The 26330-nt window shown below is 50.0% G+C and overlaps 1 protein-coding gene across 1 annotated transcript in view; it reads left to right on the top strand.

The window, feature by feature from the left end:
• Positions 1-26330, top strand: part of Abcc4 (ATP binding cassette subfamily C member 4) — a 232806-nt gene that overhangs the window by 23015 nt on the left and 183461 nt on the right. The window contains exons 2-3 of the mRNA XM_032917695.1: positions 12555-12665; positions 13206-13326. Coding sequence (XP_032773586.1) covers positions 12555-12665; positions 13206-13326 — 232 coding nt within the window. The remainder of the gene's footprint in view (positions 1-12554; positions 12666-13205; positions 13327-26330) is intronic.

Here is a 26330-nt window from a genome sequence, read left to right on the forward strand (position 1 = left end):
GTATCTCAGTGCTGTGGCTGCGGTGGCCTTTGGGGATCTGTTGACAGCCGGCTGTGTGGCTCGGGGTGCGAGATACCGTATTAGATAGTGCTCAGCCAGTCCGTATCAGATTGTACGTTAGATCAACACGTGGCTGTCTCCAGATTCATTTGCTTGCCGCTCTCGAGTTAGCACAGACCCAAGTTAAAATCAGCGTAGCTCAAGAGAAGAAGAGGCAACTGGTTCTTTCTGGTTGGATCCTCCCCCCATCCCCATATTTTTTGTTCATTCTCCGGTGAAACAGGCCTAGAGGAACTTCGGTGGCAGCTCTGCCTCTGGTCTCAGTACTTAAAATGTGGTTCACGGACCCAGAGAACGGCTCTTTCCTGAGTCCTGGGAGAAACATGGAGCCTTCAGATCTAACAACTGCACACTGACCCACAATCATCAATGAGATCTCTGGGGAACTGAAGGGCTGGGGGGGTTGGGAGCGGAGGGGCAGGACCCAGACCCACTACTGTTGTTGTCTGTCTAGACAGCTGTCAATGTTTTCTTCTGAGGACAGGAAGAGGGAAGGGTAGAGACGTGCTCATGATGGATATGTCTAAGTCTTCCTTGCCGTGGGGATCTCACCTATCTGTAAGGGTGCTGCTCAGAGGAGGTTGGATGGTGAGATGGGAACTAAGGGGATGGAAAGAGGAGCCGGCTGAGCTCAGTTAGGCTGAGGCTTGCCTATTGGTCTACCTTAGAGCACAACACCAACTGAAAGATGGGAAAACGTAACAGCCACTGTGGATGAGTGACACACTACATTAGATTTGTTCCCACAGATGACTCCAGTATTAGCGCTTGGGTTACCGGCCTCATAGAAAGCTCAAGGCCTGTTGCTCGCCTAGTGTGAAGACCATACAAGTGGGGTTTTCCTCCCCATCTTCCCTCTTCCTTCCTGTCTGCTTTTGGCGGTAGGAATGACAAGTACGTATGCAGTTGGGCGAGCAGAGCAGTCTACCCAAGTCCCAAGTAGCCTCCTCTGAGCATCAACATGGTGGGCTCCTGGCCAGTCTTGTGCAGTCTCCATCCCGCTCTCTTCCCCACTTGGAGACTTGTACACGTGTGTGTACTTGGTCGAAAGCATCGTGACTGGAAAGTAGTGTCCCGTTGCTTTTAAATCGTAAAGGGACGCTAGGACCTTGATTGGTTGTCTCCACGAGTATTGGAGGGCATGCTTCGCTGTGATCAGATATGCACTGTTAACCACGAACGCCACACCGTCTGTCTTCTCACTCTGTGAGTCTGTGTGAGTGTGTGGGTGCACACCTGTGTGTGAGTGCGGGTGCCAGCCATATGTTGACATTAGGTGTCTTCTTCTATCCCTCTCCACCTTAGTTTTTGAGGTAGTGTCTCTCACTGAACAAAAAACATATTCAGGTGGACAGCAATTCTCAGAGTTTCTTCTGTCTCAGTTTATAGGTACATAATGCTGTGTAGGATGTGTGTATGTGTGTGTGCGCGCGTGTGTGTGTGTGTGTGTGTGTGTGTGTGTGTGTGTGTATGTGTGTGTATGTGTGTGTATGTGTGTGTGTATGTATGTGTATGTGTATTGTGTGTATGTGTGTGTATGTGTACGTGTGTGTGTGTGTGCGTGTGTGTGTATATATATGTGTGTGTGTGTGAATGTGTGTGTGTGTGTGTGTGAATGTGAATGTGTGTGTGTATATGTGTGTGTGTGCATGTATATATGTGTGTGTATGTGTGTGTGTATGTGTGTGTATGTGTGTGTATGTTTGTGTGATGTGTGTATGTTTTGTGTGATGTGTGTGTGTGTGTCGGGTGCGTGTTTTGTGTGTGTACTGTGAGTGTGTTGGTCAGTGGGTGGGTGTGGTGTGGTGTGGTGTGTTTTGTGTGTGTATGTGCATGTGGTGTGTGGTGTTTGTGGGTATGTGTGTGTATGTGTGTGTGTGTGTGTGTATGTGTGTGTGTGTGTGTGTGTGTGTGTGTGTGTGTGTATGTGTGTGTGTGTGTGTGTGTGTGTGTGTGTGAGTGTTGTGCCTCCCTCCACCGAGTGGGTTGGAGGGATTAAATCAGGTTGTCGGCTTGCTGGCAGGTATCTACTTGCTGGGCCATCTTGCTGGCACAGGTTGGACCAGCTGTGACTAACCAACCACTTCAGTGTGACTTTCTCACCTGTACAACTTGCTGTCTTCTTGATCTCAGACCCATAGACTAGAATCCTAGCAAGAGGGGGGATCTGGCTTTACAGCTCATGGGCTACACAGATGTCTTCTTACAGATTAAAAGTCAAAGTCCCTGTCTGAACGTTAGAGAGCGTGGCCACAAAGTGGGAGGAGGGAGATTTTAAACCGTGTCTTTTCCTCACGGTGCTGGCATCGGAAGTGCTGGGAGAGACAGTGATGGCTGGTGGGCACGTCGCTGACGCCTTCGGTCTCATATTTGACCGGGGTGCATATAGTGAAGCTATGAGGGGAAGAAGCCGTCAGAGGAGCCGAGGCCATCGGTGCCTTAAGAAGTCAGTGGGAAGCCAACAGTTCCCAGAGTTGATCAGAACTTCACAGGGTCCTGCCTCAGGCTGCTTCAAGCCTGACTTCCTTTCAGAACATTGGGGTCCCAAAGACACCCTCGTTTCTGACCCACTGAATATAAATTCAAGACCTCCTCTCTATGACCCGTTTGGGTTCAATAACAACGTCTCACAGGACTCAGGAAAGTGCTGTACACAGCACTGATTTTTTTCTACAGCATGTGCATACTGGTGGAAATCAGTCAAAGGGAAGGTCTTAGAGGGCCGGGTCTGGCAGGGTCCCGGATGCACAGCTTTCTTGTCCTATCCCATGAGTTGGGATTTGCCACTTTCCGGACATGCTAACTGCTGGCACATTGTTGTCTGACGATACTCAGAGTGTTGCCAACCGAGAAAGCTCATAAAAGCTCGGGCTTTCTTCCCGGGCGTGATTGATGTGCACACGGGTCATGAGAGCCATCTCAGACTCTGTGCCCCCCTCAGCTCCGGAGGCCTGGCAGTGCTCGTCAATACATGATTTGTCTTTCTGGGGCAGCTTCCATCTGTGTCACCATGGTATAAACTTTCCAGGGGACCTAATGTGAGTCACCTTGTTAGCATAAACCATCAGACCCCGTGACCTGGGAAATTCCCAAGACTTAGTAAAACTAGGGTCAAAGTCCAGCTAAATTCTTTATTGCGTAAGTTCCCTTCCTCCCACCCCTACCATCTAGATTCCCCCCCCTCCCGCCCTCCAACCCACCCTCACCCCTGAAGCCCTCTCCACTGACTTGGAAAGCATTCTAGAGTCAGGTTGGAAAAGCTAGGGGTACAGTCCTGAGCAGCCACAGAGTTCAGGCGACAAACGCCGGCTCAGAGCCCCTGTCCAAAGGGTTGATGCTCCATCTCCTGGTGGAATGAGGCACTCTGGGTATGCCGTCAGGACTTGTAGCTCAGTCCCCCGCTGTCTGGGTGAGAACCTGCAGCGCATCTTGCATGAGCTGTACGGCCCTGGACAAACCATCCTCTGTGAGCCACTTCCCTCCTTCATGGAAATATAAACAGTGGCCTTCAATCAAGTTTCCTGTGGCTGTCACATGAAGTGACCACACACTTGATGGTTTTAAGATTTATTTATCTTATGCATTTGACCACACTGTCCTTGACACTCCAGAAGAGGGCATCAGTTCCAATTACAGAGGGTCGTGAGCCACCCTGTGGTTGCTGGGAATTGAACTCAGGGCCTTTGGGAGAGCAGCCAGTGCTCTTAACCTCTGAGCCCTCTCTCCAGCACCCACTTGATGGTTTAAGACCACAGAGATTTCTACACAGTCCTGCGGACCAGGCGTCTGCAGTTGTCCTGACGGAGTCCGTGCAGCCTCTGGCACTGGCGACTGTTGGCTTTCTTCCGTGTCTTCAGACAGCTAAACTGTAGCAGTGAGTTTGGGCTACACCGTTTTTTTGGCTCCCGGCAGATCACACTTTTGCACACCCGCCCAGGAGCTATCTGGAAGAGATGCGTGCATGCAAACTAATTTTTAAACGCCTTGGCTACCTCAAAGGCTGGGCACTCCTAAACCTTCCCCTGCCACTCCAGACCCAATGGGGAAGTGGGCACTGACCACCCGAGTTCTTGGCTTTATCTCCTGTTGCTCCTCTGTTCTTCCCACCGCTTCATGGCCGTCTCTCCTTTTCCTCCCCCCTTGCGTCCCAGCCCTGGAAACTCTTAAGTGTCCCACCCTGTGCCCCTTTGCTCAGCCGTTGGTCGTTGACATCTTTATTGATTGATCAAAAGCCAATCGATTACAGGGACTTTTAGCATTTGGACACACAGGTTCCTGATTAAATCAAAACACCAGAACCAATCTGCAACAGTCCGCTGAGCCCCTCCCCCACCCGTGAGGGCATTTTCACCACGTGCCCGGTGTTTTTGTGAATGCCACCTACGTTTCTCAGGAAGCCGGGAATGGAGGGGCTTGCTGAAGAGCGAAGGTCAGAGGTCAGGGGGTCCTGAAGGAGCTGGAACTGAAGCAGCCATTCAAGGGAAAAGAGCTACCTACCCTCAATGTGGGCGTGCAGAACCAGTGCTTGGGGGATACAGTGTCTAGCCTTTTCTGGAAAAGGGGAACGCACTCTTATAAGACATAGCAGGCACTGTGGTATTGTACCTGAATGAGTTTAAAACCCTGTGTGTAGGCAATTATAGCAGCTTTATTCATGGTTGCCAAACTTGGAAGCAAGCAGGGTGCTTAGGTGGCAGATATCCATACACAGCCGCTAAGATCTGGAGTCGGATCCGGGGGTAACGAGACACTCTGGACAAAGGATCCAGAGCTGCGTAATTTGAATACATGCTACCAACAGAGAAGTCAGTCAGGAGAGGGGAGATCCTCAGGAGCTGAGATTCTGGGTAGAGTCAAACAAAGATGAGTATCACCCAGGGTAGGTAGTAAAGAGATGAAAAATCCAAACAGGGACTTGGGGTCGTGAAAGTAATTTTGTGACTCTACTATGGCGGATAGACATCGTTACGCGGATGTCTGAGCTTAGAGTCTACGGCATTCTGAAGTCAGCTGTTGGAGGCTGACACACACACACACACACACACACACACACACACACACACACACACACACAGCCCACCCTGGTCACCTGTGGTAGGAGGCAGACCGCTCCGGAGTTTAAAGAATGAGCAAGGCTGTGTCTGTATGGGGGTTTGGGACACACGGGTGTGCCCTAGGTTTTGCCCAGTTCTGCTGTGAACCCCAAAGCACTCTAAAACCTAAAAGGAAAAAAAAAGGTGGAAGCCTACAGGGCGGGGATGGACCCAGGCGTATCGAGGCATGCTGTTATAGGCGTAAGTTGGTGACCAGATTGGCTGTGAGGTGGGGACCTTGCCCTGACTAGAAAAGCCGGTTGGGGCCTCTGCAAGTACACATCACTCCAGTTCACCTGAGCACACGCATGTCTACTTCCCATAGGGCGACTGCACTTGTCGAGCCTGTAGTAGGGATCCCTTTAATTAGACAAAAGTGAATTACTTGCGATCCATTCTTCTAGCCCATGTAAAGCTTGGGCTCAAACCCCAGTGCACAAACCCCAGTGAGGGGCATCAGATGCCCACATCTCTCCCTCTCTCCTTCCTCCCTTCCTCCCCTTCCCCTCCCCCCTTTCCTCCCTCCCTCCAGGCTCTTTGAGCTTGGGAGCCAGAGCCAAGTCACACCTTATAGGGAATCAGGTTTGATCATTTGGAAGAAGGTGTTTGGTTCCAAGAGGCAGTGCTAGACAGCTTCTCAGGGTCGATACAGCATGCTGGGCAGCCCAGCAAGGATCTAGGTGACATCTGAGACTTGCACTGCCCCGCAGGTGGCCTCAGATGAGCTATTAAGATTAGGGTGCCCCTGCTTCTTAGAACACCCTCTGGTCGTTTGAAGGGACCGGCTCTCTTGTCCCATCCCAATCATGTGACTCCAGCTGCCGGAATGGGATTATGTGATTCTTCATTTTCCTTGGTGAAGTGCTTTTTCAAAGGAGATGGGGACGTTTGTCTATGTGTCCCCTCGCAGTGCTGTTCTTGGAGTTGGTGAAGAGGTGATGAGGGGAGGCCGAGAAGCTGTGAACAGCATGGGCTCACTCTTGGGAGGGAAGGGAAGCTAGGAGACCCAGATGAGGCTGCAGGCCAGATCCCCTGGATGGGACATGTCTTTACCTGGTTCCGTTTGTTTTTCTTGGCTCCCTTGAAGTGAGTGAGAATCTTTGAGTACCACTCATTCCCACCATGACATACGTTCCCCTAACAGGCCAAAATCACCCGAGCCAACCAGCTGTGTACGAAAGCATCTGAGTAGCATGTAGCATGTAGCATGTGAGGATCCATAGGAAGCAGGATGTGGAGGATGCAGGGGCTGGGACATCAGTTAGGAGGGAAATGGCACCTGCTTATTCTAATACACACCAGGAAGGAGGCCTTTTGGGAATGGAATAACTTTGAGCTTAGTTTTGTTTGCTTGAGACAGGGTAGCCCTAGCTGGACTTGAACTTGCTATATTTAAGATGACCTTGAATGTGCTGGGATTACAGGCAAACCACAGCCCTTAGCAACCGTGTTTTGAGAATGTTTTGGGAAAGATGGCAGCTTGGTAGATGCCTCATGTTTGTGTTTAATGTGGTTTAGGCATGGACCCCGGGTCCAGGGAGGCCAAGCTCTGACCTGCACTGAGATCACACAGTCACACTTGTCCCTACCACACACTGGTGATCACACTGACACCTGTGCAGAGAGAGTGCTGGAGTGCAGTGCAGGGAGATTGAGGTGAACCGGAAGGAGTCCAGCGTGCTAGGCTCTCCCAGCCAGGCCACCGGGAACTTAGTGATGAGGGAGGCCCTGGGGAACTTGGAGGATATTGTTTGGTTATTCTGTTGCTTACTGGATAGGCATGAGGTCAGAGCCAGCTAACTCGCATGCCAGAGGAGAAGCCGATGTCAGTGGTTTGCCCCAGCTCTTCTCCGGCAACATTTAGTCACTGACCAACTAGGAAACAAACTTCTGCATGCTAGTTCCTCATTTCACCTTCTTGCTGTTTCCAGGCTGGGGGATTCATCCGTTATTCACGTCTGTCGCCCATGATTGTTCTAGCCTGTACCACAGACTGATAATGGGTTGTGAATGGAAATAAATCAAAACCGAGAACTTGCAGAGAGTCTGGGAGAATCTGAATGCGTGCCCAGGGTGGTCTAGGTTTGGGACTTGCTTACATGCTTTGGAGAAAAACATTGTCTTAAAAGGGTGAAGTTCGACAGCCTTTCAAATGTTTTCCCTGAATGGGAAATTTAAGCATGGGTCTTTAAAGGAAAGGCTGTGCCTCCGTGGTGGGTCGGTTCTGCAGGTCTAAGTGACAGGCGTTTGCAGATGGACAGTCTTGAGGAGACAGTTGGGATGGCTCTGAGGGGCAGCTGGAAACATGACATCAGTTCACCAAGAGAAAGGACGGGAGGTTAGGCCCTGTGAAGGACAGGGTTTCAAAGAACAGAAAGCAATTGACTAGGGGCACTTTAACATTCGAGGTCCTCATCTAATGCCCAGGAGGAAGAATGTGAGGCATACATTTGCTTGTAGGAGCCAGGTGTCCTATTAATTTATTTCTAAATAAAATTAGGTCCACTGCAGGAAATTATGCATCGGTATTCCGAGAAGTTCTGTTTGCAGTGCCGTGAGAGGTAAAGTTCGATTCCGATTCTGTTAATAAAATCTCGGTGACACTAGCGTCTCGCCCCACCAAGGGACTTAGCCCTTCCTGTGCACCTGAAGCTTTCTGTGGTGTCGTTTGTTCAAGGGAGCCATTTCAGAGGAACGCTGAGAGGGAGAGGCAGGCTGCATGCTAAATCCTTCCACTTGTGGGGGTGTGGAGAACACAGGACGCTTCCTCAGACACCCCCCCTGGGAATCAGATGAGGAGCAACCGGCCACACGGTTGGTTGCATTAGGATCTGAAGATGCCAAGGTCAGGGGTCAGGGCTTAAACTGTCCCTGTTACTGTAACAAATGCCTGGAGATAACCACGGAGGCGACCACAGAGATGACCACAGAGACGGCCTACAGAGAGAAAAGGGCTGCATCAGACCGCAGTTTTGGAGGTTCCATTTCATGACTGTGGCTCTGTGGCGGCTCAGGACAGACACATCTGTAACAGAGGAGATGGAGATGGAGAACAGGGGTCAAGTTTCTGACAACTCCTGCACGCTCTGAGTAATCCAGCTCCTCCCTCCCCCTTACAGCCTCTGTCCCTGCCTGGGGACTGGGTCGTTCAGGGGCATTTAAGATCCAAAGTGCAGCCGTAGATCATTGAGATCAATGACTGATCCTTTCTCCTTTCTGCTTTGTCGTTTCCAGATGGGCAAGGTTCGGGGAGGGGTGTGAGGTCTCCATTGTTCGACGTGTCAGCAACCTCTCAAGTCATTATAGTGTGTGTATGTGTGTGCACGTTTAGGTGCTGTACGTGTGTGTACAGGGCAGCTTTGTGAAATTACTTCTCACTTTTCACCTTTCTGTGGGTTCTGGGGAAACTCCATTGTTAGGGTTCAAGAGTTTTTATTACTGGAGGCATCTCCTTGATCCAGAAATAAATCTCTCTTTCTGTCTCTCTGTCTGTCTCTCTCTCTGTCTCTGTCTCTCAGATGTGAAACCGTCAGAGACTCGGCCATTCTCCTATACGCGGGCTGCAGTGGAAGTGTAACATCCTAGGTGTCTTCACTCCTTGTGTACATTCTTGTTTACCTGTGGCTCTGACCATTCACTATCTTTACCGGGTGAAGTCAGACACACTTCCCGTGGTGGAGAAGACACCACTGGGGCTCAGGATCAGGAACAGAGGCAGTGTTCCCTCCCAGAGCTGGTCTTTTCTAATGTTGACTTCAACTGTTAGGGGTGGGGTGGGGGACTTTTTCTTTGTAACAGACTGTAATTGTTAGGTTTATTAGCCTTGGCTTCTGAAAGAAGTATGAAATCTCAGAGTGGTTCACCAGAGAGGGAACAGCACTGATTGAACAACGACCAAGTGTCTGCAGCGAACCCAACCCTAATGCGGGGAGCCACACGTCAGTGGCTGCCGAGTAATGGAATAATATTTTAGTTCCGTCATAGTTAGATGCAAAACAGGGAGGAGAAGGGAAGAGAGGTGGAAATGGCTTTCAGGTTCCTAAGGAGGAAGAAAAGAGGATTTGCTCGTGGGGAGGTCAGTGTTTGTTTCTTCTACCTGTTTGCATGTAAATGTGAAGTTCACGGACATTGAGTATTTGAGTCCGGGTGATGGAGAAAGCATCATAGACCGTTTCCTAGGACGCCGAACTTCTAACTTGGCATCCCTCTCTCTCTAACACACTGAGGAAGCAGTTTTCAGAACCTCTCAAACTTTTAGGAAAAGCAACAGAAGCAGCAGCAGCAACACCACCAGATTAAAAAAAGGCCCATGCTCTTCTGTAAATACCTCTATGGAGGCGCCCTCCTGCTGTCTGGAAGTGATGCTGAGGGCTGCGGTGATGGACTGTAGACCGTCATCCTGTTCCTCTGAGCTGACGGATGGCTGCCTGCATTTGAAGTGCAGCAAGATATGTAAGGTTGACTTTCCGGCGAAGCACACTTCAGGCAGCCGCTCAGAATGGTGTGGCCCTCCGTCTTATACAAGGTCTCATCCATTCAGCAGCTGGGGGTAGCATGCTGGGAGCTCTGGAGTCAACCATGGATCATCTAACAGGGGCCTGGTATTGTTGACTAAATTCTCTCAGAGGTGAATTCTCTGAATGAAGGCACCCTTTGACCCTTTGACCATGTATAATCACCCATTGCTTAACTAGGGAGTATTCTGAGAAATCGTCCCGAGGAAGTTTGGTCACTCAGAACCCTGCGAGTGCTTACACAAATCAAGATGGCCAATGGTACCACTTGGTGTTATATATATGTATCTTAGGGATTGCCATCGTATAGCCAGTTACTGCCCACCAGAATGTCCTTATGTTGCACGTGACCACATACAACTTATCACGCAGATGATCTTATCCCGGTGTGCTTTCCTTGACGGCAAATTAAACCATGCTTCTCAGCCTGGGTTTTTGAGATTTGGGTAGTGAGAGAGCCTGGAAGAGTCAACCTGTGGTATCTTCTGAAGAAAACGTTGAGTCTGTGTTGAGTTTATATATTTAATATTGCTCCCTCTTTATAATGTTCCTACATACGATACGAATGTCCATCTATTGGACTTGGTTTTCAGTGACTTCCTACTTCATGGGGCTTGGCTCTTGAGTTTGAACTCGGGACCTGTATATGCTAAAGAGTCATTTGGCTACTTATCTATACCCCCAAGATGCGTTCTTGACTAGTACTGCATTTCTTCTCCAAGCTGTTTTTTTACCGGCTGATCGAGAACAAAACTGACCACAAACCAGATCAAGCCCTTTTAAGCCTAAAAAAAATGCTAATGTATTCCACTTAGAGGTACGGGCTGGAAAATACCTGATGTTCTACTGAAAGAAAGGGCTCAGGCATGTAGGCGGCATCTCAGACACGTCTGGGGAGCCCACCTACATTGAGTCAGGGCTTGCAAGGTGACAAGTGTTCTGAGAACCGAGTCAGGGGCATCGGTGTTTTTGGAACCCCAAGTTTACCTCAGAAGCCCTCGTAATGTCTGCTCTGGTGTGGGGGGGAGCTGCCGTAGCTCCCAGTCAAAGGTCTGTGCCTTTGGAATGTGCTGAGCAAGTTGTGTGGAAGTTGACTGCACACCTTGTTCCCTGGAGCTGCTGAGTGCTCACCTCTACAAAAACCCCTGAGCAGCGGCTCCGTCGAGGGGAGAGCTTCCCAGGGTATGCAGTCCCCTGTAAAGCGTGCCTACTGAAGGGAGACAAGAGGAAAGACATTCGCTCGAGTCAGTAATCTCATCTACCAAAGCTTTCTAGAAGAATCCACATTTCATTGCCCAAGAGAGACACATGCATATCTCTTGGGCTTCTGAAGCTTCCCCACAAAAGATGGTAGATTGCTTCTTCGAGCAGGGGCAGGGGACGGGGCTGGGGGGAGGCTTGAGCTCTCTCAGATGCACGGTTAGATCTTCTGGAACATCTGTCCATAGCCACACCCTAGAGGATCTTTAGCATCTTCTAATGTCTTTCCATTTGCCCAAGGCCGAGGTAGATAGATAGATAGATAGATAGATAGATAGATAGATAGGCAGGCAGATAGATAGATAGATGATGGATAGGTAGATGATAGATAGATGATAGATAAATAGGTAGATAGGTGATAGGTAGATAGATATGAGAGATAGATAGACAGATGGACAGATAGATGAAGATTATAGATGGATAGATAGACAGAGAAAGAGATAGAGACAAAGAGACAGAGACAGAAGAAGACAGAGACAGAGATACAGAGAGAGACAGAGAGACAGAGACAGAGATAGAGACAGACAGAGAAGGAGACAGAGAGACAGACTCACAGAGAGAGACACACAGGGAGAGACAGAGACAGAGAGACAGAGAAAGAGAGACTGACGCGCAGAGACACACAGAGAAAGAGACAGAGAACACTTGCTGGTTAGCAGCCGTGTAGCCAGAAAGCAGCTACATCTGTGTAGACTAAGGCTGGAGGGTTTCTAGCCAAAGCACATTTAGTCCTCTTACTAGAGAGTGCTTTTCAGGGCACTGTCACCAGCCAGCTCTAGTGCCAAGGACCCAAGTTTAGAATAATTGTGGAATAAAGGACCAAGCAGGTTAGTGGTAAGTCTCACGGATACACACACTCACACACACATACACTCACACACACACAAACACACATACACACACATACACACATACAGACTCACACACTCTTACACACATTCACATTCACACTCACACACACACTGAAACACACACTCTCACACACACTCAAACTCACACACAAACACTCACACACATACTCTCACACACGCTCACACACACACACACACACTCACACACACTCAAACTTACACACAAACACACACACACTCTCACACACTCACACACACTCAAACTTAGACACACACACACACTCTCACACACTCACACACACACACTCACACACCTTACACACATTCACATTCACACTCACACACACACACTGAAACTCACACACACTCACACACGCGCGCGCGCACACACACACACACACACACACACACACAAGTGTGTATCTATATACTAGGGGAAGATAGTTGACACCTAGAGATATGTAGTGATAGGTCGCAGAGGTCCTGAACTGGTAGAAGTAGAGAGACCACGGCAGAAGCCGGTATTAAGAAATCAAGATATGCTGTCTCGAAGTCCAGGTTGCTCTCACTGACCGCCTCCATGGTTTCCCCGTGTGTAGGACGAAATTGGGGGAATCAGGGGGAGCGTGCACAGGTTATGTGTGTTAAGAGAGACTTAACCTCGCTCTGTCTTCGTACATTTAAAATGTGGAGGTTGACAAGACCCGCAGCAATGAGAGTCTACTTAAACGCAAGTGGGCGGTTCCGAGTATGTCATCCCTTTGCGTCTTTGACAGGTGGCTCAACCCGTTGTTTAAAGCTGGACATAAGCGGAGATTGGAAGAAGATGACATGTTTTCAGTGCTCCCAGAAGATCGCTCAAAGCACCTTGGAGAGGAGTTGCAAGGGTAAGCGGAAGCAGTGCGAGGAGGTGAAGCCTGAGTGTACGCTTGGAGGAGGTCTGACCTCTTCCTGAGCCCCTGCTCACAGGATGGCTTGCTGGGTCCCTTGCTTTGCACCAGGCCTTCTGGAACTTTATTCTCTCAACGTCGCACGCCTCTCGTCAGGTTGTCCTGGCCTGGTCTGACTCAGTGACCTGGGGAAAGAACGCCTGTGTTGGGGCTCCATCGTTATTGATGCCTGAGATCTGTCCCTGGGTTGGTTTCACCGGGGCAGTAACCTGCCTCCTCTGACTGCCAGGGTTCTTGTACTCCAGCAGAGCTCGGCAGTGACCTGTCCCCTGAGACGTTCCCCCTCGAGGTCTACTTTTCTGGTGCAACAGAGTCTGCCTCACACATCTTTCTGGGTCCCTCGGGACAATTAGCCAGTGTTTGTGCAGCCTCGGCAGAGTAACCCCGTCATAAACACTCGCCTGTCCTTCTGTCCTTCCGTTTTACTCAAGGGCAGTCACACTGTGCCTGACTCCACTTTTGTCTTTTTTATCGCAGGTACTGGGATAAAGAAGTTCTGCGAGCCAAGAAGGACGCGCGGAAGCCTTCCTTAACGAAGGCAATCGTGAAGTGTTACTGGAAATCTTACCTGATTTTGGGAATTTTTACGTTAATTGAGGTAAACGTTAGTTCCATCCTGGCTGCTGTCCCTGAGTTGGGTGGACCAGGAGGAGGCGTGCTAGCTGTCGGTCATTGTTGAAGTGAGTGGGGACCAGCGAGTGGAAGCAGGAAGATGAGGTTTGAAAGTGTGTTGAGCTCGGACAGGAAGCCTGATGAAGCTCATTATCACATGTCTTTGGAATGGGTGATGGCTTAGGTGAAGACATTGCCCTTTCTTCTAGCTAATTAAAGAGCAGTGCTGTGTAGCTCAGCCGTTAAGATAGCTCATTGCTTTAGCAAACATCTGGAGTTCAGTTCCCAGCACCTACATGGTGGCTCACAACCCTCCCCGTGTCCAGTTCAAGGGGAGACTGTGCCATCTTCTGACTTCCATGGGCTCCACCATAGATGCACGCAATACACGCAGATTACATGCAGGTACACACAGATGCGCACAAAATAAATAGATCTTCACAAATGTCTGAAGCCCAGTGAGTGTCACGGGCAGCCGACAGTGCTTTGCCCTACACTGGTGTTCGAAGCTGCGAGTGTACCTTGTCCTCTTTGATGTTCTTGAGGAGACATGTCCTGTGGTTGAGAGGAAGTACATTTGGATCAGAGCCCAGAATCACCAGTGCCCAACAAGTAATTGTTAACTTCACCATGCCAAATCTGATTAATGCCTTCCTGGGAGGGTATCGTCAACTTTCCCTTCCCAGGTAAACAAGTCGTGGTGCCATGTGCCTGGGCTAGCTGTGGTGTCCTAGAGGCTAGAACTCACTGGAGCCCAGGAGTCACTCCCCCTCCTGCCAATGGCTGGGCACTGAGAGCTGAAACTGCCCTGACCGTGGGCCAGCTTAAACTCTTGTGACCTCCTATACCATTCATCCTGGGTTCTTCTTCTCGTTGTGGAGTAGATTGCTGGTCTGAAGTTGAGTTTTGGTAGTGTGGACTTAGAGAGAGCTACAGTGCTCATCCACCAATAAACCAAAGATGGGAAGCCAGGAGTCCTTTCAGGGTCATCCGTTAGGTCAGATGGTCAGATGCCTAGGGGGTGGTGCCTGTGCTAGCCAGTGGCCTGCTGGAGGGAATTCCGAGAGCCTGGCCATCTCGGTACTGTTGTCCCTAGGCTTAAGGTCAAGCAGAAGCCACTTGGGACAGTAGAGTTACAGGACGGGTGTGAACTTCCAGACATGGATGCTGGGATCTGAACTCAGGTCCTCTGGAAGGGCAGCAAGCCCTCTTGGTCACCGTGCTATCCCTGGTACCTCGTAATGGCTTAAGAATGTTGGAGGCCTCACAAGGGGTCGGGCATCCTATCTGTGGAAGTTGCAGTTCTGTGGAAGGGTGGCTTTTGGTGCAGTGGGGTGGAAATTGTCCCAAGTGCCTTTGATGGGGTGAGGTGAGTGATCGTCCGATGCAAACAGGAGATCGGGCTCTTGCTGAGCGTGCTCCGTGCAAGTTGAAGGGCCCAGGGTTCTGCTCCATGGCCTTGGAGAAAGGTAACGGGTGCACTTGGTTCCAGAGATTGACCTGCTCCAGATTACAGAGGTGACACTGCCCTCATTCCAGGCGGTCAGTACTCTCTTTGAGAGGGCAGCGTCCACCTCGTGGGGCTGCTTTTAGCTTGGAGAAAGGTAACCTTGTGATGCAGACTATCAGGTGCTGCCCCGTGTCCTCTTCTCCCTCAGGGTAGTCAGACCCACTGTGTCCCCGGCTGGACTAGAGGGAGGGAAGCTTAGCCAGGCGGGGGATGCAGGCAGGATCTCGGTCAGCAGTGCCCTGACACACCCGAGGAACAGCTTTGGAGAAGTGGTTCAGTGGATTGGAGGGAACAAAGGTTATTCAGACCTTTGGGGGTGGTGAGTAGGGACTATCCGTATGAGTGTGCATCTTTAGCTGGGGCTTGGGTGCTGAGGATGCCTCATTTGCATAAGGAGGAATTCCAAGTGCAGCTAGACATGACCTGAGGGGGAAGGACGTTTAACCCTGGTTATGTGAGCTCCTCAGGTGAGACAAAGAGGGGGTACAGGAGGATGTACACTGGGGCATGCAGGCCTGGGGTTGGAGTGGGGAATCCTACTCCTGCTAATTACATGGTGTCTGCTAAGTGTCTCAGGACCCAGGGGCCTCAGGGTGGCTTCCCATAGATGAGCCTTCCTCGGTCCCTTGCTCCATAAACAGGTAATTTCCATATTGAAAGCAGCATGCTCCTGAAGCACCCCGAGTCTGGGTCTGTCCCTAGCTCGTGGCTGTCCATGGTGTCAAAGGCGGTCCCCCCTTTGGGTAGAGCCCCAGATGCTTACCCAGCTGTCATTTCACAGTGAGTGTGGGTCCTGCCTAGTAGGGCTGGGGGACATAGAAGTACAGAGGTGCAGGCAGCAGCAGCTGTGAGAGAGGACAGCTCTCCCGAAGTGATGTCAGTTTTGTCCCGTCATGATCGCTGTCGGACCCTTGAAGGGAAGGAAGGTGGGAGGCCTGCGACACCATATCCCGTGGAACCCTTGGCCCCTCTTTTAGGAAGCTGCTTATTGGAAAGTCGTAGCAGAAGAGTAGAGGAGGGGGTCTCAGGGGTAACATGGAGGTTCTCCCCAGGATATCGGCAGCAGCAGTAACAGTAACATTCATTACTCATCAGCAGGATCAGCAGTGTTCATACTCAGAACCTCTAGCATTCTTTGGCGTTACTAGCAGTAGTATTCATTACTCACAGTGTGCTGGCTAATTTTATGTTAACTTGACACAGCTAGCCTCTTCTGAAAGAAGGGCCCCTCAAGTGAGAATTCCTCCATAAGTTCTGCCCATAGGGCATTTTCTTAGTTAGGGATTAATGTGGGAGGGCCCAGGCCATTGTCCAGGCTGCCATCCCTGGGCCCGTAGCCCTGAAGCAGCACCCCTCCATGGCCTCTGCATCAGCTCCTGCCTCCAGGTTACTTCCCTGTTTGAGTTCCTGTCCTGACTTCCTTCAGTGATGGAGTCCACCCTTTCCTCCCCAAGTTGCTTCTGGTCATTCATCGCAGCCATGGTCACCCTGGCTAGGACAAGTGCCACTCAGTAACAGCAATGGAGTACTTCCCAGTCGGGGTAGTGGTCGTGGTAACAGCATTACTCGGACCCACGTTCCGTGCAGTGCGGTAGTTTAGTAATAACAGAAGACCCTTGAAAAACACTACTGACCAGGAACCACGTGTGTGTCCTTCATACAAGATACTATTTTCATTCCTTTTAGGAATTCGATGAGGTAGGAGGTAGTCTTTTTACCAGTAAGCCCCAGACTATGGGCCTGTCAGTATTGCGTGCCCAGGGACACCCCAGAAATAAATGACAGAGCTGAGTTTCTGTATCAGGCGCTCTGAGATTAGCCCAAGCCTTCTGGACTGAGGCTGGTCTAAGGTCACAAACTTTCCCCAGGTGACTGCTGCTTGACCTTAAGCCTAGGGATAATGGTGCTGAGATGGCCTCGGGGCAGTAGTGGCACTTGAGTTTGTCACCTAGGATACAGGTTACAGTGTCTCCTGGGGCCACAACATCATATCTGGTGCAGGAAAGTGGCTGTGTGTCTAGGACACCCATCACCATCTGTGGTTGTCTGACGGCTGCCTCACACACCCGTTCAGCACCCTCTGTGACTGCACTCGGCGGCTGGAGTAGAGTGGTGTGATCCGGGATGGCAATGGTAATACGAGAGACCCTGCTACCCCGAGTGGAGGCTCACAGCTCTGTTTTTCATTGAGCCGGTAGCCAGGGTCACAGAGTCTGTGCCATTTGCTGGGACCCGGATCAGGTGCTACTGAGGGGCAGCTCTTTTGCTCTGGCATCTGACACGATGTCCTATTTGTCGGGTAAGCCCAGGCATTAGGGACTAGGGTGGCAGGTGGCGCAGTGCAGGAGGTGCAGTGCAGGTGGTGCAGTGCAGGTGTTGCAGTGCGGGTGGTGCAGTGCGGGTGGTGCAGTGCGGGTGGTGCAGTGCAGGAGGTGCAGTGCAGGTGGTGCAGTGCAGGAGATGCAGTGTAGGTGTTGCAGTGCAGGTGGTGCAGTGCAGGTGGTGCAGTGCAGGTGGTGCAGTGCAGGAGGTGCAGTGCAGGTGGTGCAGTGCAGGTGGCACAGTGTTGGAGCTGATGCCACCAGGCTTTCCCTGGCAGACCCCTTCCATTACACTGCATTTAGATCATTTCTTGTTGGTTTATGCTCTAATACTGGACATGGCTGATTAATCCCCTTAAAGGACATAGGGACCAGTGCTGGAGGTCACAGTGACATCGTGTCTCTACCGTGATAACGAGCAGGCCTTCTAATGCAGTGAAACCTGGGGAGCTAAGAGTCCTTCGTGTTCTGATAGGAAAACTTTTTTTTTTTTCCTCTACACCGTGCCAGCAAGAGGAAGCCTGCTTTCCAATACAAATACTTTTATTTCACAGAGTGGCCTATTGATGCTGCTGACTTGGAGAAGTCAGAAATAATTTTATATGGGGTAGCTAGCAAAGATCCAGTTTCAAAATCCAGGTCCCGATGGATGGGCGGGTGTGGTGGCAAGTGCCTGTTTACTCAATTAGCTGAGAGGTTGAGCAAGAGGAAGCGAGAGTTCAAGGTCAGCCTGGGCCCCTGAGTGAGGCCCGTCTCTAAAAACCAAGAAGATGTCACCTTCAGATGACGTTCAAGGTTTTATACATGTTGTACAGGTTCCTTTATGCATGGCTACGATCCCACTCCTGACAAAAGCAACCAGAGGAGGAAGTGCTTACTCTGGCTTGGTACTACCGCTCAGTTTGCGGGGACACATAGTCATCACGGGGCGTGAGCGTGTTGGTTAGAACGGGAGACAGTCGGCCATACCGTATCCACAGTCAGAGAGCAGAGCGATGAACCCAGCGCCCTTCACTTTCTTGTCGTCCCACCTCAGTTGACCAAGTCTAGAAATCCCTCACAGGCTTACCCTGGGTGATTCTGCATCCTGTTAACCCTCACAGGTTCCATGAGCATTCGTTTAACAGCTGGTTTTACGAGGCAAATTCTCCTTTAGTGATCTTGGCTCCAAGTTGTTCCTTGGCCTTTGAGTTTCAGTGGTAGGAGGATGAACTCAGTGTGGCATCTTGTTTCTTTGGTGCCTCAAAAGCACATAGAACTCCTCTAGGAAGACGACACAGCCGTGTGACCCATCACCCCAGCAAGGCCTTCCCTGGGTGCTAGCAGAGTTCCACCATAGAAGAGGGGGCACGGCACTAGTGCAGAAGCCTTGCGTGTGATTTCTAGGCAGTGCTCCACCTTGCTCTGTGAGATTGAGGACTGTTTGGAGAAACACGTAGGGTAGTGACTCCGAAACACACCCGTGCAGGCCAAAGAGAGCCAGCTTGGAGCACACAGCAAGCTCCCAGCACATCTGTCCCTTGTGTGCACCTCCCGGGAAATGCCAGGGGGCAGAGATGATTCTCCAGCTGGAGCCTTCCTTGTGAAGAGAGCATTCTGGGGAGTCTGCATAGCCTGCCTGCTCACGTTATTCCAGGCCCGGGTTTTGAGTTATGGGGTGTCTTTGCCTGTGGGGGAGTGAAGTTGGGGGCATCCAGGGAACCTCAGTGGACTCTCCTGCCTGTGGAGCCTGTCATAGGCAAGGCATGGCAAGGGTTGGTTAAGTCTTACAGTCTATGGTCTATAGTCAGTCATCTAGGAAGTTGGCCTTTTGGCCAAGACTTTTTGTTTGCTTGTTTTATTTGTTTTTGTCTTGTTTTTTTTTTTTTTTTTTTTTTTTTTTCTTTTTTTTTCAAGACAAGGTTTCTCTTTGTAACTCTGGCTATCCTGGAACTCACTCTCTAGACCAGGTTGTCCTTGAACTCAGAGATCTGCCTGCCTATACCTCCTGGGTGTTGGGGCCTCTGCCTGATGACTTTTTTCTTTTTAAAGTTTATTTTGTTATATTTGTATGAGTGTTTTATGTGCATGCGTGTGTGTGTGTGTGTGTGTGTGTGTATGTATGTATGTATGTGCGTGCACCACATGCATGTAGTAGTCACGGAAGCCAGAAGAGGGCATTGGGTCTTCTGGAAATGGCGTTGGAGACTGTGGCTAGCACGATTGTCACTCGTCTGTATGGAGGCTATAGGGACTTCTGGAGGCTGCAACTGAGGTAATCCTACCCATGGAGCTCAGATGCAAGGTTAGAGGTCAGCAGTCAATTCCATGGTGACATCTGTGTCTTTGCTTGGGGTTGATTCCCGAGATGTGTCCAGGTTTGCATTTCCCGGCTCTGTTTTCTAAGTGGCTCTAACTTTCAGCTCGACCTTGGAGGCCAGTGATAGAGACCCAGGGGGAGATGCCCCAGGCAGGGAGAGGTGGACAAGCCTTGTGAAGCAGGTGTGGTCAGTTGTGTGTGCCCCGTGGGTTCACTGGCTTATTAATTTTTATGTTGATGACTCTGAGGTGAGAACCAAGAGGAAATGCTTTTAAATGGTTTCTTTAAAAAGGTCAGAGGATCAATTGCTTCCCTGGAGGAAGACTGCATTCATAATGGTAGGAGACCGAGACCAGCCTTTAAAGTGGGGTTCTCCATGCCATCGATGCTCAGGGAAACTCGGCTTTCCTAAACATCTCTGGCCAAGACTTGCGTTCTGCTCCGACTGTCTGAAAGCAGTGGGATTTGAAAGCCATTTGTGAAAGCTGATGTCTTAGCCACTAATTACAGTGTTTCCTCGGGCCTTGGAATTCAACTTAATTTTTGAACATTCTGTGCAGAGGATCAAACCATAGCTTTGAGTGTGTCAGATTCTTCCCCTAGCAGTGAGCCAGCCTCCCCCCCTGCCCCCCTCCCCGCCATAATCTAATGAACGAAGTCACAGCTCACATCTCCAGGGTCCTTCTGAGGTAGGCAGATGACCTCAGCTGCAGATGGTCAGCTCAGAAGGTTTTAACTCTCCTGTGCAAGCTCTCGGAGGGACAGGGATTGTGTGTTGTGTGTGTGTGTGTGTGTGTGTGTGTGTGTGTGTGTGTGTGTGTGTTGTGAACTTGATTGCTTCACTCTGCTCCACTTCTTGCTCAGGTCGCTTGCTGACTGGGCCACGTGTCATGGGTCATCTTCTTGTTTAGACTTTTAAGTACATGCCAAGGCCACACCAACAGGCCGGGATCAGAAGCCCCTGTTTGTCTCTAAGCCATGCGCGCCCGTAACGTAACAGCTCACGCCGAGACTAAGTCATCCAGGGTCCTGCCCGTGCCATTTTGAAGCCGTCCCCACATATCGTGTCCTTTATCTAAGAACAGTTCAATGTGCACTGAGCACCCGAGCTTTCTCCTGTAGAATTATAGCACCGTCGTTCTGCACATACATTAGCCCAAGCGTCAGTGCCGTCGGCGTGTCTGGCCACGGCTCATTCCCCTCTCTTAGTTTTTTGACCTACATTTTATTGATTCTTCTGAACACCACTCTGCTGCCAACTAAGGCTTTGGGGCTCAAGCGTTGTTCTAGCTTCAGCATCTGAGACGGTCGGGATTATCAGGGCAGGCACCACTGTACCTGGCGTTCAGCCATTTATCCATTCGATGGATTTTTGTCTTGTGATTACGTGTATAGGTACATGCGTGAGTGCAGGTGTGTGTCCACGTGTGTACGGTGTCAGCAGACATCAGAAGAGGGCACAGAGAGGTACAGGTGGTTGTGAATCTCCCGACTCAGGCACTGGACCTTGAGCTGAGGCCTTAGCAGGAGCCTTATGCACTCTTAAATACCAGCCCAATTCTCCGACACCGTTGTACTTTGGTGGTCCAGTGAGATGCATCTGGTTGACAAAGGTGGCTCTGGATTCCAGTTCCCTGTCTGCCCTTCACTCTACAGTTACTCTTGCTGTCTTACTGTGTTTGAAATGGAAAACACAGAGTTGCTTGCTTAGCAGAGATTCCCACAGCTGGCGCTGGCCTGGTGGCTTTGTCCTCCTGAGTCACTGAACGTGTTCCCTGGTACCAGAGTTGTAGATAAGAAGTAAAGTGACTCCTCCCCCCCCTTATAGGATGACCTAATCTTCAATGCTGTGTACTGTCACTGAAAGGGACCTAGTGTGTGCTACCCTCACTGCAAGGAACCTAGCATATGCTACTATCACTGCAAGGGACCTAGTGTGTGCTACCCTCACTGCAAGGGACCTAGCATGTGCTACCATCACTGCAAGAGACCTAGCATGTGCTACCATCACTGCAAGGGACCTAGCATGTGCTACCATCACTGCAAGGGACCTAGCATGTGCTACCATCACTGCAAGGGACCTAGCATGTGCTACCATCACTGCAAAGGGACCTAGCATGTGCTACCATCTTTTCTAGGGACCTAGCATGTGCTACCATCACTGCAAGGGACCTAGCATGTTCTTGGTGTTTTCAGGTGTGTGATGCTAGGAGATGGTCATGATGAAGGGGAGCTGGCTGCATCATGGTGACACAGCAGTTGTTTTCCCACCTGCTTTTATTAGCTTAAATCTTCTATAATGGGCATGTCTGTCCTGGATAGCCTTTTGGTTACCCTGGGGTGCAGTATGTATAGAAAAAGCAAAGGGATTTCTTATTTCTTCTCTCCTAAAACTAGTTTTCAAATTTCGAGTGGTTCTTAGGCATTCTCCGATGAGGCGGGTGAACATTTGATGGTCCGGACAAGATATTATCTTTAATGAAGTCTGCTGTTCTTGTCTTCTGGGCTTCATCCCTACTTCCCTTTAAGAGGTGATTGTACTGTAGTTAAGGCCTTTTAAATAGACAGAGAGTGTGTATGTGTGTGCGCGCTTGTGTGCATGCATGCGTATGTGCGTGTATGCGTGTGCGTGCGTGTGTGTGCATGTGTGTGTGTGTGTGTGTGTGTCTTGTGTATGTGCAGGACAAAGAAAGGTTTTGCGAGTCAGTCTGCTCCTTCCTCCCTGGGTTCCAGGGATCAAACTCGGGTCACCATGCTTGTAGGGCAAGCACTTTGGCCCAGTGAGCCATCGCGATGGCTCGAGGTCACTTGAACAGCTAGTTATGAATCATCTTTTCCTTCAGTGAACACAGCGCTTCCTGAACATTGACTTTTCCCTGCCCCACTGAGCTGCCGTGCTTTCATTCTGTGGCTTTGAAACGTCTGGGTTCCTGTGCGCTCTTGTCTGATGCAAGCTGTATGGAAGCATTCCTCATCGAAACCAACTATGGTCTTGGCAATTTCCACACAGCAGATCCAACATCAGTCTCAGCCACAGAGACGGGACAGATGTTTGTCTGTGATTGGGCTGTGCTTTCAGGAGCCCTAGGCTAGGGCGGCTCAGGGTCCACACACTCGGTCATCGGAATCTGCAACTGGAGACTTATGCATAGCCACTGATGCTTTGTGGTCTCACGGTGCTGTCAGGCTGGAAGATCCCAATCAATCTTGCACCTCCCAGATCCTGGTCTGACTGCGCTCCCCAGATCCGCTGTACCCCTCAGTGTCTCTGATCTTTCTCCACTTAACCATTGTTTTCTGTTTACCCCTTTTTGAAGTCTGCTGTCCACTTCTTTCTCCCAGAGGCCTATTGTTCTCCATGTTTGCGTTTCACTACAGCATGAGTTTCTCCGACAGCTTCTTCGTTTTCCTGTGTTTTCTTTCTTATGATAAAGATCAGGGACTGTGACATTGGACAGGAAGTATCTCAGGTCCTCAGGGAACATGAAAGAGGCCCCAGACCCCCTTGGGGACAATGCCCCTCAGGCCCTGTAGAGTGAGTTACTCTCTGCAAAGCAGAGCGGTGTGCCCAAGTGCCAAGTGATGCATGCAGGCTGACGACCAAATGCTCCATTGAGAAACAGCGGCCTTCAAGGCCTCAGACGCTGGCTCAGTGGTATACCTGGGCCTCGTACCCCCTGTGGCTCCAGATAGCTATGCCTGAGTCCCAACACAAAATTGTAAACTTAGTTAAAACATTCATTTTTTCCTGTATATGTAATCTTTTTTTTTTTTTCTTTCAAAATGGGGTGAGAGGACTGGGAGACAGGATTGTGTGGTTCTAACCATATTTTGTAGATGATGGCATGGACTGGAGGAGCCGAAGAAGGGTTGGGGCCTTGAGGGGTCATCCTGGACTCTTAACACTTCCGTGAGAATTCAGTTAAGAGTTTTGGTAGTGAGAAAGGGCAGGAAGATTTTCTGGTAGACACACAGTGGAATTGAAGATGAAGGCTGGACTTTCTTTGAGACAGCCTTTTCTCTGTAGTTCAGGCTAGCTCCAGAGTCTTCCTGCCTCTAACTCCAAATTCTGGGATTATGGGCTTGTATCTGAACACGTCCAGCTACATTTTCACCATCCCCTCTTCAGGTCCCAGAAAGCCTAATTCTGTTCAGTTAGAAGTTTGATAAACATTTTTGTAGTTGTTCCATCGTTTCTTCTAAGTGAGGGTTAGGGTTAGAGAGGACAGGCCCCTTGGAGGAGGGTAAGCCTTAGCCAAAACCCATTCTTTAAGAGCCCATAGACGTAAGGGGATTGTTAGAAGGCACCACCCAGCTGGGACACACAGACAATTCTGCAATGGAGTCCTGCCTCTCCGTGGCTACCCCTTTTCCTGTATTTACCAAGCCTTCTGTTGATTTCTCTGGCACTCTTCACGGTCCATGAGTCACACCCAGTCAGGAGAATTGTGCAGCAGCAGCAACTTCATGCCTGCATTTAGAGTCTCAGGCAAATGTGGAAGGAGTTTCCCCTGGGCTCCCGGCGGAGGCTCCAGGCTAGCATGCTGTTGGCAGGCCCAGGTTAGTGTGCTGTTGGCCCAAGCTGTCCTGGCTTATCCTAGGCCTCTGTGAACAGCATGATCTCCTTGACTCTCAGGGTTCTGGCTTAGTGAACACCACCCAGCCATTGTGATCATGGTGTCAAGTACTCTTGCATTAATTCTCTGCGCATCCTGATTTGGTGACAGATGTGACAAGGAGCCTCTTTGTGCCTGGGGTCTGATGACCTTGTGACCTTTACTGTAGCCCTTCCATTGAGTAGAATGTCTTTCTGTATAATTCATAGAACGTCTGTGACTTCGTGGAAGGCAGTGTGTGCTGTGTGTGTGTGTGTGTGTGTGTGTGTGTGTGTGCGCTCGCGCACGTGTACATACAGAGTGTGGCATTTGATGTCATGGCTCATTTGAGGGACTGAGGCTCCTATAAATGTCCTGACTGGGGACCAGCTGGCTGGGATGATGCGTTAACTTTCTGTTTCTGTTCTTTCCCGGCTGGGTATGGGTTAGGCTCCTCACTTCGTATGGATAGAAAATGACCATCAAAAGCAAACTTGTCGGCCATTTGCGCGTCTATGTTGCTTGAAAGGAAAAGGTGTTCAAGTGAAATGTTTGAAAGGTTTCCAAGCCTGGCTTTTTGTCCTTGAGGAGGAGGAAACGGTGTGGGCCTACATGTTTACTTTTGGTGACTTGGATTTGCAGTGAGTGTTTGGTTTCTTTTCATCTCTATAAAGATTTTCAGGGAGGAAGTGGGTTAAGGAGGGTGAGTCAGGAAACTCAACCTGTTGGGTACTGAACACTCAGATTCCTTCATGCTGGCCAGAAAATGGCTTTCCCTTAGCTTCAGTAGCTAAACCCCAGATCATCTCCCCTCATTGGTGTGGAGTTTTTATTTTTGTTTTAGAGAATAGATGGTTATTAATTTTGATTTATAATCAATACCTTGTGCTTGCTTTAAGGCTAGAAGAAAACCACTCATGCTAATAGCTTTTAGCCAGCCATTTATGACATGTTTAAGTTTTGACTCCAGGCTGCCCCAGTGAAGGTGGTACACTGGGCACACCTCAGTGTCTAGGGGATAGAGACATGCTGTACCCATCACTTTTGGACCTTGGAAACCTGGCACCTTTTACCACACACAGCAGAAGGTCTGCGGTGCGCCCATGTGCAGAGCCTGGGCTGAGGAAGGTTGCAAGGGTCTCTTTTTTGACCCGGGTTGTGCAGATACTTTAGCTGATAGCAACTGGAGCAAGAGGAGGAGGAGTGGCAGAGTGTGCCTCTTATGAATGGGCCATCCTTTCGTTTCCTGGTAGGCTGGGTGGAACATTTCAAGGTCTTAGGAAACAGGGATGGAGTGGGGGAGACCAAGAGCTGGCAAACGACCAGCCCTTTTCCTTTTCCGCTACTAATCCCCTGTCATCCTTGCTCCCCCAATTCATTTTATGACATGATTTTTTTTTGGCACCCCACCAGTTGTGTTTTAAAGCTGATTTTAAGTTGTGTTGAGCATGCGCCTGGACCAATCACAGTGCATTGTTGTCTTTGAGTCTGTGTTGAGCATGCACAAGGACCAATCACAGTGCGCTGTTTTCTTTGAGCCTTTGTTGAGCATGCACAAGGACCAATCACAGTGCACTGTTGTCTTTGAGCCTGTGTCGAGCATGCACCTGGACCAATCACAGTGCGCTGTTGTCTTTGAGCCTGTGTTGAGCATGCACCTGGACCAATCACCGTGTGCTGTTGTCTTTGAGCCTGTGTTGAGCATGCACCTGGACCAATCACAGTCGCTGTTGTCTTTGGGTTGAGCATGCACAAGGACCAATCACAGTACGCTGTTGTCTTTGAGCCTGTGATGAGCATGCGCCTGGATCAATCACGGTGCGCTGTTATCTTTGAGCCTGTGTCGAGCATGCACCTGGACCAATCACAGTGCGCTGTTGACTTTGAGCCTGTGTTGAGCATGCACCTGGACCAATCACAGTGTGCTGTTGTCTTTGAGCCAATGTGTTGAGCATGCACCTGGACCAATCACAGTGCGCTGTTGTCTTTGCACCTGGACCAATCACAGTGCGCTGTTGTCTTTGAGCCTGTGTTGAGCATGCACCTGGACCAATCACAGTGTGCTGTTGTCTTTGAGCCTGTGTTGAGCATGCACCTGGACCAATCACAGTGTGCTGTTGTCTTTGAGCCTGTGTTGAGCATGCATGGCAGTGTGCTGTTGTCTTTGAGTTGAGCATGGACCAATCACAGTGCGCTGTTGTCTTTGAGCCTGTGATGAGCATGCGCCTGGATCAATCACGGTGCGCTGTTATCTTTGAGCCTGTG

This window comes from Rattus rattus, chromosome 12 (assembly GCF_011064425.1).
Source record: "Rattus rattus isolate New Zealand chromosome 12, Rrattus_CSIRO_v1, whole genome shotgun sequence".
NCBI lineage: Eukaryota > Metazoa > Chordata > Mammalia > Rodentia > Muridae > Rattus > Rattus rattus.